This window comes from Aquarana catesbeiana, linkage group LG04 (assembly GCF_042186555.1).
Source record: "Aquarana catesbeiana isolate 2022-GZ linkage group LG04, ASM4218655v1, whole genome shotgun sequence".
NCBI classification, from domain to species: Eukaryota; Metazoa; Chordata; class Amphibia; order Anura; family Ranidae; genus Aquarana; species Aquarana catesbeiana.
In genome coordinates, this window is record NC_133327.1 from 479,384,826 (window position 1) to 479,400,628 (window position 15,803).

The window sequence follows — 15,803 nt, forward strand, 5'->3', positions numbered from 1 at the left end:
CAGTTCTAAACGTTCAATAGGGATATCTGGCTTTAGTTCTTGTAATAGAGCAGTAATAGTAGATTGCAGGTCTGTCACAGTTTCAGGTATTCCCCTTATGCGCAAGTTTGAACGTCTGGCTCTATTTTCGTAATCTTCGAGCTTAGTTTGAAGTATTAAATTCTCTTTTTTTAATTGTTCCAATTCGGTTATATTTTCTTGGGTTGTAATTTCAATTTCATCCATTTTTATTTCTAAGGCTGCGGTGCGGTTTCCCAGCTCTCTTATTTCTTTGGTTAGGCTTTTTGTTATTTGGTCTGAGGTTTGTTTTAAAGCCTTATGAAGCATCTTTTCAAATTGTAATAATATTACTGGGGATACTGAGGAGGCTTGTGGAGAAGTTTGTGAGAGGATTTGTTCTGTATCTGACTCAAATGGAGAGTCTTGCTGTGACATTTTTTGTCTGTGAGAGCGCCCTGATGCTGTATCTTGTGAGGTGACTGGAGCTGCTTCAGCTGCAGTGAGTGCCTGTGAGCTCTTTGTGAGGTGATTTTTATTTCTGCCACGGTTTACTCCCAGTACCATATTTCCTGCCCAAACTTTCACAGTTTGTTCCCTGGGGCAAAAATGTTCAAATGGATACCTTTTGAGCCTGCAGGCTCCGCTTTGTCCTTCTCTTCTCTCCTCAGCGGTGTGGAGCTCTAACAATGCATGTCTGCTCTGCTAGGCTCCGCCTCCTGCCCCTCCGATGACAAATTTCTTTTTTTTAATCAAAATTTTATTCATTTATATAATACATTAACATTCATACAACGTACTATACCCCTACTTCAACCCGATAAATCCAACAAAACACTAATTACCCCATGTATCCCATTTAACCATGGTAAAAAAAAAAAAAAAAAAAACACACAATTTTCCTCTTTACTAAAATCTCCATCCACCCCCATCCTTATATTACTCCAACTCCCTTCCCCAACCTACAAATGTGATTAACAATATATTAACAATAACTTATACGTGACTTCCCCGAACCATACCACAAAAAAAAGGGAGAGAAAAAAAAAAAAATTCTCAAAACGTGTGTTCATATTTATTTAACATTAGTGATTTCCCCCTTATTCTAATTTATATCGTGTATACTACCTCACCCCCCTGAAATTCATAATTGCATAATTTGTGCATAAAAGAGAAAAAAAAAAAAAAAAAAAGAGTTTTCCCTTTTGGAGAAGTCATGTTACTGTTTAACTCTTTCTTTCTGGGCTTATCTTATTTCTTAATGACTATACCATTTCTACTTCCATTATCCATTATTATTTCCCTCTTCCATTATCTCCCTGGCGCATTGTTCCCATTTTGCCCATATAGTTTCAAATTTCTTTTTTTGGTTTTTGACCACATGAACCCACCTCTCCGCTTCCTTTATTATGTTAACCTCGTTTCTCCACTCCATGACTGACGGGCTCCGATCCTGCCTCCAGTACTTCGGGATCAGTTTTTTTGCTGCGTTTAATAAATGTGGGGTTATGCTTTCCCTATACTTTTTGACAGATCCAGGGTTCCCATGGAACAAATATTGTATGGGCCCGAATTCCACGGAGTCCATTGTTAGTTTCTCAATCCATGGGGCCACTGATTCCCAAAATGATTTAATTATTGGGCATGTCCACCAAAGGTGGAGAAATGTTCCCCTCTGTCCACACCCCCTCCAACATCTATCGCTAGATGCTGGGTAGATTTGTGCTAGCTTTACTGGTGTCCTATACCATCTCGCCAAGAACTTGTATGCCATCTCTTGCACTTTTGAACTTATAGATGTTGTGAATGTTAACGATATTGCTCTATTAATTTGTTTATCTGTCCATACTTGGCCTAGCTCCCTCTCCCACTCTTTTACAAAGTATGGGGGTGTCCTTTCTTGTTCCCTTAAAATCATTCTATACATTCGAGATAGCATATGTCCAGATTCTGAAGTCTGTACACACTGCCTCTCAAATGTTGTGAGTGAGCTCATGGGTCTTAATGGTTTAAATTTCTTGAGAAAACTCTTCATTTGATGATGTTTCCATTCTGCCATTCGTATCTTACCGAATTTCATGACCATTTCTGTCAGTGATAGAAGGGTTCCATTGGGAGCAAACTTGCCACATCTGGTATTCCCATCCTGGCCCCATGCCCCCAGACTACCCGTCTCCTCCCCCGGGGGGAACCAAGGAAATCCCTCCAGAGGAGCCAGAGGGGAGGTCTGGGGGGCATATCTACCCTTACCATTCACTCTATCCCATACTTCCAGTGAATTCAGGGTCATCGGTGATGTCCATTGTGACAACCCCCTCAATGACCCTTGGATCCATGGTGCTCCTGCCAGATTTCTCCCTGCCATTGACATTTCTGCCTGTACCCATGGTTTCCTCTTTAAGTCCTGGCACCAGTCTACTATTCTTACTAGAGTCATGGCCTTTATAGTTGGAAGATATATCCGGGAGTCCTAAGCCTCCCTCACCTCTGCTTCTTTTTAAAATATCATAGGCTAATCTAGGCCTCCTATCATTCCATACAAAGGACACAAACAGCCTACGCACTTGCCTAAAAAGAGTCACTGGCAACCTGATTGGCACTGTGCGCAGTACATAAACCATTCTGGGCAATATGCTCATTTTTATGGCACTGATTCTTCCGAACCAGGTCAGTAATTTACCCTTCCATTGCTTTAGTTCTTCTGTTATTTCTTTCAGTAGTGAGCCATAGTTACGTTCATACAATAGTTCATAGTCTGCGCTAATTTGTACCCCCAAGTATGTCAGTGACTCCTTATTCCATATAAATGGATACATCTCTTTCAATGACCTCTCCATCTCCGCTGATATATTACTAGGAAGTATGACTGATTTCTCAAAATTAATCTTGAAACCAGACACCCCTCCGAATCTCTGTACCTCCGCCATCAGTGCGGCTATAGATGTCTGGGGAGCGGAGAGAAAAAATAGCAGATCATCCGCATATGCTGCTACTTTATGTTCCATATGTCCTATGTATGTCCCCACTATCTCCTCGTTCTTTCTAACTCTGCGTAGAAATGGTTCCATCACTATCGCAAATGTCAAAGGGGACAGTGGGCACCCTTGCCTAGTACCGTTTTGTATGTTAAAGCATTCGGATACTGTCCCATTGACCTTAATTCTTCCTCTTGGTTTCCCGTATAGTGACATGATCCATTCTAGCATTTTCCCCCCCAGACCTATCCTACCCAATACTGCTCTCATAAAGCCCCAGTTCACTCTGTCGAAAGCCTTTTCGGCATCCATCGACAGAGTGATACCTGGGGCCCTATCCGGACCATTTCGCATCCAATACAATACATGGAGAGCGCGGATGGTGTTGTCCCTGGCTTCCCGTCCTTTTATAAACCCCGTTTGATCTGGATGTACCAGATCACCTACGTATTCCCGAAGTCTCGAGGCCCAGATTTTTGCCAGCAGTTTTGTATCGGAATTGAGCAGAGAGATAGGCCTATAGTTAGCACACACCTGGGGATCTTTTCCCTCTTTTGGTAATACCGTTATATATGCCAGTAATGCTTCTGGAGAGAGTGGGTTTGCAGCATTAATAGAGTTAAAATAACTGCAAAGTGGTTTTACCAGAACTGGGAGAAATTTCTTATAATATGCGTTTGTCAGCCCATCTGGCCCTGGACTTTTCCCGGAGGGTAGGTCTGCTATCGCTCTGCTCAATTCTTCAACCGTGATTGGACGCTCCATATCCTCGGATATCTCTTTAGGTATTGTAGGCATGACAGCGCTCTCCATGTATTCATCTATCTCATTCCTCCTTTGTTCCTCACTTTCCCCTCCCTCAGATGGTTCAGTTTTAGCGATGTTATATAGTGCTTCATAAAATTTACCAAATTCTTTAGCTATAGCTTTTGTGTCCAGTATCTTTTTGCCTTGCACTAATAAGCTATGCACGTGTCTAGAATCCTGTTGTTTTTTAAGTTGTTTTGCTAACAGCTTTCCACATTTGTCTCCTTGTTCGTATGCTCTGTTAGCAAAAAACCTGATCTTACTCTTTGCGCTATATTCTAGGCATTGTGAAAGTTCTACTCGTAAGCTTTCCAAACACCTACCATCTGTTTGGTTGAGATTTTCCTTATGCTTTATCTCTAGAGCCTTAATTTTCTCTAGTAGTTCGTCTATCTCTCTTTTACCTTCCTTTTTCTTGTGTGCACCAATGGCGATTAGCTCCCCTCTTACAACCGCCTTATGGGCTTCCCACACCACTTGCTCTGACATTCCTGCTGTTTTATTAATTTCAAAATATTCCTTTATCTTAATGCTTAAATTCTCTACTGTTTCCTCCTTATCTAGCAATGACTCGTTCAGCCGCCATGTTCGTTCTGCACGAGCCATTTGAGTTGGTCTGATGGTCAGAATTATTGGGGCGTGGTCGGATATAGTTATTGGTTCGATTGTACTTGTGTTAACATTTCCCAGATAGTATTGATCCACCAGAAAAAGGTCCAGCCGTGAGTACATATCATGTGTTTTAGAGTAGTAACTAAAGTCCCTGGTCCCTGGATGTAGAGCTTGCCAGCTGTCCACAAGATGTTGTGCACATAGGATTTGTTTAACTCATTTTATGGCTCCAAAAGATAGAGCGGATCTACCCGTGGATGTGTCTGTGCTTGGATCTAGCACCATATTGAAGTCTCCTCCAACCACTACACATCCCTCCTTAAATTCTTCCAGTTTTTTAAACATCTTAAGCAAAAAGTTAACAGTCCCTTCATTGGGTGCATATATCGAAGCAAAGGTATATCGCCTCCCCTGTATATTACTCCTTTTACAAACAAATACCGACCTTCTGGGTCGCATTGTTCATTCTCCAATATCCAGGGGCATGATTTCTTAAATGCAATTGAGACCCCTCTTGCTCTTGCTACTGGGGATACCGCATGATACCATTGCTTCAGTATATTCTGGGGCAGACCTGGAATTGAGCCGCCTCCGAAGTGGGTCTCCTGCAAGAGAATCACATCAGCTCCCAGGTGTTGCAACTCCACCCACAGTCTCCCTCTCTTATTTGGTGAGCTCAGCCCCCTCACATTATATGAAAGTATTTTCAGTATTGCTGTCATTTCCTTTTATCCCAGGAACCCCCTGCTCCCTTGCCCTTAATCTCTGTCTTCCCCTCTGCCACTCCCACCCCCCCTGTTACCTCCCCATTCCCAACATTCAGTACCCCATTAAACACATACTTATGCATAACATAACAAAAAAGAAAAAAGTACATCATATTTATGTTATAGACATAACCCTTACATACTCTTCCCCCATTCAAAAAACCTCTCTTTAGGGGTATTTCTAAAAATCGGGCGGGGAGCCTGCGCATATCAACACCTCCCATGCGCATGCTACCCCCCTTCCCTGCATTCCGCAGGATTACTCTCCCCTTTAATTGGGGTTGACCTATTGACCTACACAAGGTCCTCATTTTCCCTCAAGTCCCCCTCTCTAATCCCCCCTCCTTCTGGGCTTCACCCTGTGGAACTCTTCCCCAGAAAAAAAAAAAAAAAGGGGGAAGAAAAAGTCCTCTAAGTCCTTCTTTGGGCTCCACCCCTGTTAACCCTTGCCGGTACCTCCTGCCACTTTTCTGTTCGTTGCAGGGGGGGCCTTGAAGAGTTTATTCTCCAGTCCGTAAAGTCCACCTTTGGGAGGTCTAATTTCTCTATAAATGAATTTAAATCATCCTTTGTTCGCAGGGTTGCAGTTTTCCCGTCCCTAGAAGCTGTTAGGCTAAAGGGGAACCCCCACCGGTATTTAATCTCGGCCTTTCGTAGGGTTTCTAGCAGTGGGCGGACCGACCCTCGTTTAAAAAGAGTTCTTTTTGAGATATCTGGATACAGTGCTATGTTTGAGCCTTCAAATGTAATTGTGGAAATGTTACGAGCTGTCTTCATTATGTTTTCTTTCACGGTGTATTTGTGAATTTTACAAATTACATCTCTGGGTGTGTCAGCTTTTGTGTTCTGGAAAGGGACCCGATGAGCCCGGTCTATTTCAATAATGCTTGGAGCTTGATCCCCCAGAATCTGTCCAAAAATTTTTTGCACTGCTGGGGCTAATTCTGTCGCTGTAATTGACTAATCCTTTTATACGTATATTTTGTCGCCTGTCCTTATTCTCGTACTCATCCAGCTGATCTCTGTATGAATTTAATATCTCTTCATATTTTTTCATGGACTCTTGTACATCAACCACTGCCTGTGTGATGGTTTCTTGTTCTTTTTCTACCCCTTCTACTCTGTATCCCAGATCCCTGACGTCCTCTTTTAAACTTGCCACAGCTTGCATACATGATTGTTCAACTGCCTTTATTAATTGCTGGATGTCCTTTTTGGTGGGGAGGGCCTTCAACAACTCCCAGATGTCCCTTTCTGGTTCTACATTTGGTCCATTCTGCCCCTGTGGGTTCCCCTTGCCATCCTGAACGTTTTCCTGGTCATGCTCATGTCCATGTGGAGCCCCGCTTACTCCCATGTCCCACCTTGTTATTTCTATATGTTCCTGTCTGGTGCTTTGGTCCATATCGGGGCTTGGGTCTTCTCCTCCTCTTCCAGTCATGGTCTCTGTGTCTATGGGCTGTACCTCTTCTAGTGACCACCTGCTATCTTCCCATTGCGTCACAGTATCCCGGCTTTCTACTAGTGGGCTTTGTATGCCCCCTGGTTGATGTCCATTATCAAGTATATGTTGGCCCTTGTTCTTAGCCCCAACTACCTTGGGGGTCCCATCACTTCCGGGGGGGCTTGGCTCTGGGGTCTTCCTCCCTCTCCCTGCTGTAGGGGATCTCTTGCCGTTTACTACGACACTGTCATTTGTCATTTGTGTCATCTGGGTACTTGTCTGCTTTACCCGGGACTCTCGTTCTGTTATTTCTACACCGCCCATGATATTACCTCCGCTTCGTTTCTTTGCATCCGACCTTCCTATTTGCTCAGGTATGTGGGGGGATAGGTACGCTTTAATGCCTTCTATCGATTTTCTGCCTCTCCCTGCTGTTGGTTGCAAAGCTGCTTGTCTGCGTGTTGTCATTTAAAAAAAAAAAAAAAAAAAAAATTTTTCTTTCTCTTCCCTTATCCTTTTTCCCTCTTCACACTCCACTCAAATAGAACAGAGCAGGTAGTTGGGGGGGTGGGGGAGGAGATGCAGCCCGTCAGAGTAGCCGCTCTTCTCACTACCTCTCTCACTCTCCCACTCCAACTAGCCTCCCGTCTGTCTTCTGGGGAATGCCAGTATGTCTTTGCTTTACTGTATGGAAGGGCTGTGAACCGGCATACAGCCTACCAGAGACCTCTCTCTTACACCGCTTTTTTTTTCCTTTTCTTTTACACTGTGTAGTTTGTCTGGGTGAGGTAAGATGATGAAGTGCAGCAGTGGCAATTTCCTTTTCTCTCCCCACCTCAGCTGTCCACCCGTTTGCTATTAGGGAAAATGTCAGTGTGTGGCTGTCCTGTTATACGGAGAGGCTCACAGGTAGGTAACCCAGCTAGCAAAACAAGTGAAGCCCTCTCCCCCGTACTCTGCTTTTTCAGCTTATACAGGTCCCAGCTTTTATCAAGTTTGATTTACCTTGCTAGCATCCATCCGTTATTAGAGAAGCTCTGGGATGTAATCACTCTCCTGTACAGCTAGACACCGATGTGGATAGAGCAGGTGGAGCAGCCAGTGGGTAAAGCAGATGGAACAGCCGCTGGATAGGGCAGATGGAACAGCCAGTAGGTAGAGCAGATGGAACAGCCAGTGGGTAGAGCAGATGGAACAGCCAGTGAGCTGAGCAGACGGGACAGCCAGTGGGTAGAACAGCCAAGGGATCCGTTGTCTTTCCTTCTCAAGTACCAGCATATCCTTACTGCACTAAGACAGCTGAAGACACGCGGCTCGCGAGGTGAGCTCTCTCATGTGTGCAGCCTCTCAGCTGTCGGCCGGATGATTGTCCATTAGCCCGGGATCGTGGAGGGGGGGAGGAGCACTCACATACTCACACACACACACCCATCCTCGCCCTGATGTGATTCAATGTGCCCCATCACACTCCTTCTCCCGATGACAAATTTCAATTGCAAAACATCCTAGTTAACGCACGTGAGTTTGTTGGATCACATACTGCAGCAGCAATATCTGATGCTTTAAAAACCATGCTTGACACTTGGCACATTGAGAAGTCTAAAGTGCATTTGATTGTCCGAGATAATGCGCGGAACATGGCAAAGGCAATGGAGGACAGTGAACTTCAAAGCATACCGTGCATGGCACACACACTACAATTGGCTGTGAATGAAGGATTGCTAAGCGCACCAAATCTGATAACGTATCAAAAGGAAGAAAAATTGTGGGTCACTTTAAGCATTCTCTGCTTGCTTATTCCAGATTACAAGCTTTGCAGATGCAATTTGGAATGGCACCGAAACGACTGCAGCAAGATGTAGCCACTCGTTGGAACAGCACCTACTATATGCTACAAAGTCTTTTTGAACAAAAGCGTGTTTTAGCTGCATACATGGCAGATTACGAGCTGCAAGCAACACTGAGTGCACATCAGTGGACGTTAGTTGAAAATAGTTTGTCTCTTCTATCTCCATTTGAACAGTTAACAAAAGAAATAAGCTCAGCTAATGCTTCCATTGCTGAAGTTATCCCCTTGATTGCTGCACTGAAGTGTCTGCTTGGAAAAGAGGTAGAAACAGACCATGGTGTAAAAACGACTAAAACCATTCTACTGGAGGCCGTTACCAACCGGTTTCGAGACACAGAGTCCAACCCTCTGTACTGCATTGCAACAGTTCTAGATCCTCGATTTAAAGAGCATTACTTTAATGTGGAGAAAAAAGCGTGCACAGGAAATGATACTGGCACAAATGGAGGTGGTGGAAGCATCTAGTGAAGGAGTTTTGAGGTGTCGCACAGAGGAAAGTGAGAAACTGTCGCATACAAGTGAAGAGGAACACACTCCCTCCATATCTGATATGTTTGAAGAAATTTTACACGAATGCACCCCAATCCATAGCGGTGCCACAAGTGCAGCTACCCAACAGCTGGACATTTATGTAGCTGAACAGTCTATTGCCAGAAGCAACGATCCCCTTGAGTACTGGCGCATCAATAAAGAACATTTTCCCTTGCTTGCACAGATTGCACGCAGATATTTATCTGCCCTAAGCACCAGTACAGAGAGTGAGAGACTATTCAGTCTAGCATCTCATATTCTTGATGAGAAGAGAAACAGTCTCTCCTGTGAGAAAGCTGAACAGCTTTTGTTCTTAAAGCGAAATCTGCCACTTTTACTGAAATAGATTTAAAAATCCGTTGAACATAGTAAATGAATTGGTATTGGACTGTGCTATTGGACAATTGGAAAATACAACATAGTATGACTGACTACCTAGTGTGTTCCAATTGTCTAGTTGTGCCATTTGTTGGTTGGTCATTGTAGTTCTTCTACAGTTTTTTGCACTTCAATTTGAGAGAACTCCAGCTTTTGAACTACTGTACCATAGTTTGTTGCTGTTGGGCTAAACTATGTCTCTCCCTAAGCTGTCAGCCCGCTGCATGTGCAAATGCAAAACTGTATTTTCTGTATCTGTGGCTGTCTACATACTACAGTACAATACCGCACTGTGTTCCGGGTATGGGCAGTGACTTCCATAAACACAGACTAGACTAGTTTACATTGCTTGCTGTGATTGGCTGAGCACCGCTGCTGTAGACTAGTCTGTGTTCCACTTCCAGGATGTCCCCGCCCATAAACGGTGCCGGAACACAGTGTGGTCTACTGTATGACTAGTATGTATCTAACCCGCAGCTACATACATACACTTTTATATGGCACATCCAGCCGCTGACACCTTGGGGAGAGAACTTCTGGAAAAAAACTACTAGTTCTCATTTAAGTTGAAAGAAAATAAAATAAAAATTTTATTATAGCATAGCAGATAGCACTGTACTATACTATATTTACAGAAACTGAAACAGAATAACGGCCTTCTGCCATATCGTTTCTGTTATGGTTAGTTGAGAGAGTTGATCTTTAAAGTATTACTTATACATAGTTTGTTCTGTTGTTGGGCCAAACTATGTCATTGTCTCTCCCTAAGCTGTCAACCCGCTGCATGTGCAAAACTGTATGTTCTGTATCTGTGGCTGTCTACATACTACAGTACCACACTGTGTTCCAGGTATGGGTGGTGACTTCCATAAACACAGACTAGTCTACATTGCTTGCTGTGATTGGCTGAGCACCGCTGCTGTAGACTAGTCTGTGTTCTAGGATGTCTCCGTCCATACCCGGGGCCGGAACACAGTGCGGTCTACTTTATGACTATGTATGTAACACGCAGCTACATACATACTTATCGCACATCCAGCTGCTGACACCTTAGGGAGAGAGAACTGAATTACTAGTTCTGATGTAAGTTGGAAAAAAATATAAAAAAGTCAGTCTTTGGCATTTTTATATTAAATTATTATTTTTATTATTTTTATATATTATTTATTTATTTTTATGCCTGTTTTGTTTGGTATGGTGTTGCAATGTGCACTGACTGCAGTCTTATTTCATTTTATTTTTATCTTCTGTGTCCACTGTCCAATTTTATGTGGGTTACTTTTTATTAAAGTACTTTTTGACATTACTGGATTGTAGTATTCTTTTCTTCATAAAATTAATGATTAAGTTGAATATAATATAAAGAATACGAATGTAACACAATTTTGTATATACAATAATTTTTTTGTGTAGTATATAAAAAAAACCTATTTCGGTTTCTTTGCTGTTTCGATATTGGTTTCGGGATCAAGGAAGATTTATTTTCGGTATCAGTTTCGGCACCAAAAAACCCATTTGGTGCATCACTAGTGAACACTGATGTTCTGTATGTGTATGGAGCTTTAAATGTGGGTAAAAGCTTGATGAAAGACATGTGCTGTCCAAAACTGTGCAGTCGCTTGTAACTTTTATATGCATGGAGATTGAAGTAAAGGAATTCAACTTAAACTGAGATTGCATCTCCAATTTTTTGATATTTATATACAGTATGTGATCCAGGCTCCCAGCGGTGCTGTGATTCGTTTCAGCACCAATCAGTCATTAGGTCCAGGCCAATGATTTTTGGCCTCAACCTGCTAATCGGTTCTCCTAAATAGTCACAGAAAAAATAAAGGGGAGGGCGCACCAGCCTAGTGCATTATCCCAAGCTTATTTATTGATACTTCTCCACATTTATGAGTAGTTTTTATCGCTGTAAATGCCAACAAATTGTGGCAATCAGTCCTGAAACCGACAGTCTCCAAATGGCAAAGAAGAAGACATCAGGGCTTCTGCTGGCTGACGCAATTTGAAGGAAAACCACCTTCCTTAGAGCCTAGCAGTAGTGGGTCCTTCAGCTCAATTTATAGATATACATGTGGACACATCTCATGAGAGCCTGCTGTTTTTTCTGTGACTATTAGGATATCCCCTATCCTGGAGGGCAGAGAAATCATCCCTTGAGTAATCGACCACCCGGACATCACACTTATGTGCAAGTGTTTTTGTTTGCTGCTAATTACAAAACACAGGCACAGGGAATGATGAGATTCTCTCTCCTGGAACCCCTTTTTGGTTCCAGTGAGTGAAGAGATCTGTCACAATGACGTACAGCTATGGCAATTTGCGAGAGAGCCGACCTGCCGCAGTATGACTGGTAGGCTAGTGGTTAAAAACAAATATATATAGAGTTCAAAGGATTGCTGCACAAACATTTTATTTAAAAAATATATATATATTAAAAGTATCATTCGTTACAGTTTCGGGCCTTTTTAGATAGCGCCCTTCTTCAGACAGGAACACTTAAACTTTTAAGAAACGCGTATCGGTATTTATTTCATAAACACATCTGGAATCAAGTCAGTTAAGTAATCATCCAAAATTACATCTGCAACAGATATCTTCAATCAATAAAGAACAAGGAAATGACTGAAAGCTGGATACAATCCCCAACATCACTTTCCTACGTATCTTTAGTGACAACCTATTATAGGGAAAACCATAATAATAATAATAATAATAATGAAGAGGCAAATATTCATATATTTTATACCCCTAAATCATCATCCTGTATGTCAGTTTATTCAAAAAAATCCTCAACAATAAATCACACTGAAATCCTTCGTTATAAACATCTAAAGAGAGACCTATTCACACAAAGGGGGTTCAAATCCATCCAAAAAAAAATAAATAAAAAAAAATCTCTCTCTCTCTCTCTCGATCTCTCTCGATCTCTCTCTCTCGATCTCTCTCTCTCGATCTCTCTCTCTCGATCTCTCTCTCTCGATCTCGATCTCTCTCGATCTCGATCTCTCTCTCTCTCGATCTCTCTCTCTCTCGATCTCTCTCTCTCTCGATCTCTCTCTCTCTCGATCTCTCTCTCTCTCTCGATCTCTCTCTCTCTCTCGATCTCTCTCTCTCTCGATCTCTCTCTCGATATATATATTCTATCCACTGTATTTCTTTCTTAAAATGAACTCACGGTTACCCCTCTTTTATTGCGATTGACGCCATCTATAACAATAAAATTTAAGTAATTGCATGCCCTTTCTCAATAAAGTGCCTAGCTAACGATAGTTGTGTTAATTTGTCTTTTATTGAATATTTATTGTATGACATGCAATGTGATCTTTGATCTTCTGTGTAGTCTCACCCACATATAGGAGCCCACATGGGCATTACATAGATAACGTAAGAGGATTGGCAAGTGTAATATCCCTTAATATCCTGTGTCCTTTGTGTGGGGAAGAGAGAAATTTTCCTTTTGTCATAGAATTTCATATTGAATGCAGTTCAGAGAGGGAAAGGGAACCATTGTTACCGGGCCCTAAAAAGCGGTTGGTGTTCAATACTGATTAGTCCTCACCGGTATATCACGTAGAGTTTTACCACGTCTATATGAAGGAAGAGGAGGTACATTAAATTCAGGGATCTTTCTCCCTGAGAGACCAGTGTTTTCTGACGATACCGAACACCCAAAATGAGAAGGGGTGAAGCTGAGATACAAAAAGGATTCTCCTCTGTCTAAAAGTTATTTAAATCAGAAGAAGATAAAAGCATAAATCTTTCTTTCTGTATCAACGCTAAAGGGTAACCAGTCTGTGTGAGTTGCTTTTCCATCTAAAATCGTTTATGACGCATCATTGGATTATAAACTATTCTCGTCACTCAGGTCAGTTGACTCTTAGGTATTGATTTAAAGACTCCTGGAGGATGAAAGCTTCTGTTATGTAGTAATTGATTATGAGCCGTCGATTTTGTGTAAAGATCACTAACTATATTTTGTCTCTGTATACATAACAGTGTTCAGAGACAAAATTTGAGTAGAACTAAATATAATGTTAAATTGAAGACCCGGCACCAGATAATTGAGATGGTCATTGAATTATTTATACTGTGTGTGTGTATGTGTGTGTGTATATGTATATGTATATATATATATATATATGTGTGTGTGTGTGTGTGTGTATATATGTGTGTATATATATATTAATGTGTGTGTGTGTGTATGTATGTATGTATGTATATATATATGTGTATATATATATATATATATATATATATATATATATATATATATATATATATATATATATATATATATATATATATATATTATACTATTGTGTTTGTAAATCTGTAAAAATGAATAAGCTTTTGTTCTTGTTGGCAGGAGTTTGCAGTGGATGGTTTGGTGAATATTGTTGGGGGTTGCTGTGGAACTACTCCAGCCCATATTAGGTACGTTTTTATATGTCTTTTTGTTTGTTACCATGCTTTCTTTAAAGAGCAACATCGGTCAAAAAATGAAATAAAACCATAATAATAACAATTTTCTTCAAGAAACCGTGCAGACGCTCTTACTAAATCATTATGCATACATTTAGGTAATTTGCTTCTTTAATGTGGAATTTTGGCACAAATGTTTATAAGTTCTGATGTGTAAAGAAATGTTTCCTATGCCCAGCTGTAATGTCTGTATTGCTTTGCAATACTTGAAAATCAAAACTTTTCTTTCTCCTGGAAAAGTATAGCTCTTGCTGCACTTTTCTTCTGCTCCAGGTATGAGAGCTGCTGGTCTTAGATTGCAGTGCTAGTTATATTTTTCTGCCCCCTCTCCCCTTGGTTGGTCAGTCACAGAATGCTGGGTGTTCTGTGTATAGCCAGGGAGAAAGGGAGTGGTAAAAGGAGACTGGCTTTAGAGTCTGAGACCTGCAGCTCATATAACCGGAGCAGGCTGGCTCAAAAAGCTAAAGTTTCTGGCAAAAAGATAAATATTGATTTTAAGTGCTGGTTCACACCAGTGCAATGCAGGAATCGATGTGATTCCAGTGCTGGTTTCCATATCCCATAGAACTTGCAGGCAGTTTACACTACCCTATGCAAACCGCTGCGGGTGTCAATAGAAAGTTAATGAGCCCCCGAAATCGGTTCGCATATAGCAGTGCAAACTTTGAATTTGGACAGGAATCGTGTGTGGTTTGGTGTTTTTTCATCACATAAAATTGATACTCAATGTTTGGTAGATTTACTTTGTCACACGCTTATATCCAGGGCCCTTGGGGCACTGTTGCTTGCTGTTGACACTTCAACTCTTTGTCTGAGACCACAAGGGGCCCATAGTAGGTAGGATTAACTATAATGGGCCTATATTTTCTTATGAGTGGGCAACTAGGTCCCCAGATCACAATGCTACCTGCAAAAAGATGATTTGTATGCAATGGCATTATTTGCTAGAGTACAGAGTTGCCTGGATGGAAAAAAAAAAAAAGCTTTGGGTGGGCAGCTGTGCACCTGTCAGTATTTCAAGTCTTCACTTTTTAGTTTCTCTTTTACAAACTGTATATATTATAAATTGTATTTTATTAGGGAAATTGCAGAAGCTGTGAAACACTGTAGACCAAGGATTCCTTCAAAATCTGTCTTTGATGGTAACATGCTTCTTTCTGGTATGTAATTCTAATTTTTTTTTTTCTTAAAACTGTTCTAAGATCTTGAAATGTGCATTCTCAAAAAGCTGTCAAAATGTGCTAAACAACAAATGGAAGCTGCTATGTTTGTACTATTTAACCTTATTGATCTTGGCTCTAAGTAAGTGGTCCCCAACCTTTTTGGAATGGGTGACCGGTTTCTTGGAAGAAAATTTTGCCGGAGGTGGGGTGTGTTTTGTTGGGAAAATGGCTGGTGTTAGCACTTCAATCATCCTGACACCATGGTTGATATGTTGTCAGAAGGATTGAAGCACACTATATAATGAAATGGTTCAACTCACCATAATGCAGAATCTGTGGGAGCCCTAAGCTTGTCGCTTGCCACCATCGTCTGCCACCAGATGCTGCGTGTCGCTTGCCACTGTCTGCCACCAGATGCAGCATTCCCCTTGCCATCATCCCCTGCCACCAGATGCAGCTTGTCACTTACCACCATCCCCGGCCACCAAATGCAACGTGCCCCTTACCACCATTCCCTGCCACCAGATGCAGCTTGTCACTTGCCACCCGTAGCCTGCCACTAGATGCAGCGTTCCACTTGCCACCTGTAGCCTGCCACAAGATACTCAGAGGCCTGGCTGTGTGCAACAGGCCAGGTGTCTGTGCCTCCTCCTAGCTCCCTCTCCAATCCCCGCTCAATGATTACAGCAGCGCCAGAGCAGGCTGCCTTTCCTCTGACACACCAGAGCCCTGGGAAGATTAACGCCCCTCCCACTGCTGGGTACTGATGTTTCCACCCAGTGGTAGTGTGGC

At 41.9% G+C, this 15,803-nt stretch overlaps 1 protein-coding gene across 4 annotated transcripts in view; it reads left to right on the forward strand.

Annotated features, from left to right (window-relative positions):
• Positions 1-15,803, forward strand: part of MTR (5-methyltetrahydrofolate-homocysteine methyltransferase) — a 1,497,716-nt gene that overhangs the window by 387,903 nt on the left and 1,094,010 nt on the right. For all 4 annotated transcript variants that reach the window (XM_073627630.1, XM_073627629.1, XM_073627631.1 and 1 more), the window contains 2 exons: positions 13,733-13,800; positions 14,929-15,008. In XM_073627630.1, the coding sequence (XP_073483731.1) occupies positions 13,733-13,800; positions 14,929-15,008 (148 nt within the window). The remainder of the gene's footprint in view (positions 1-13,732; positions 13,801-14,928; positions 15,009-15,803) is intronic.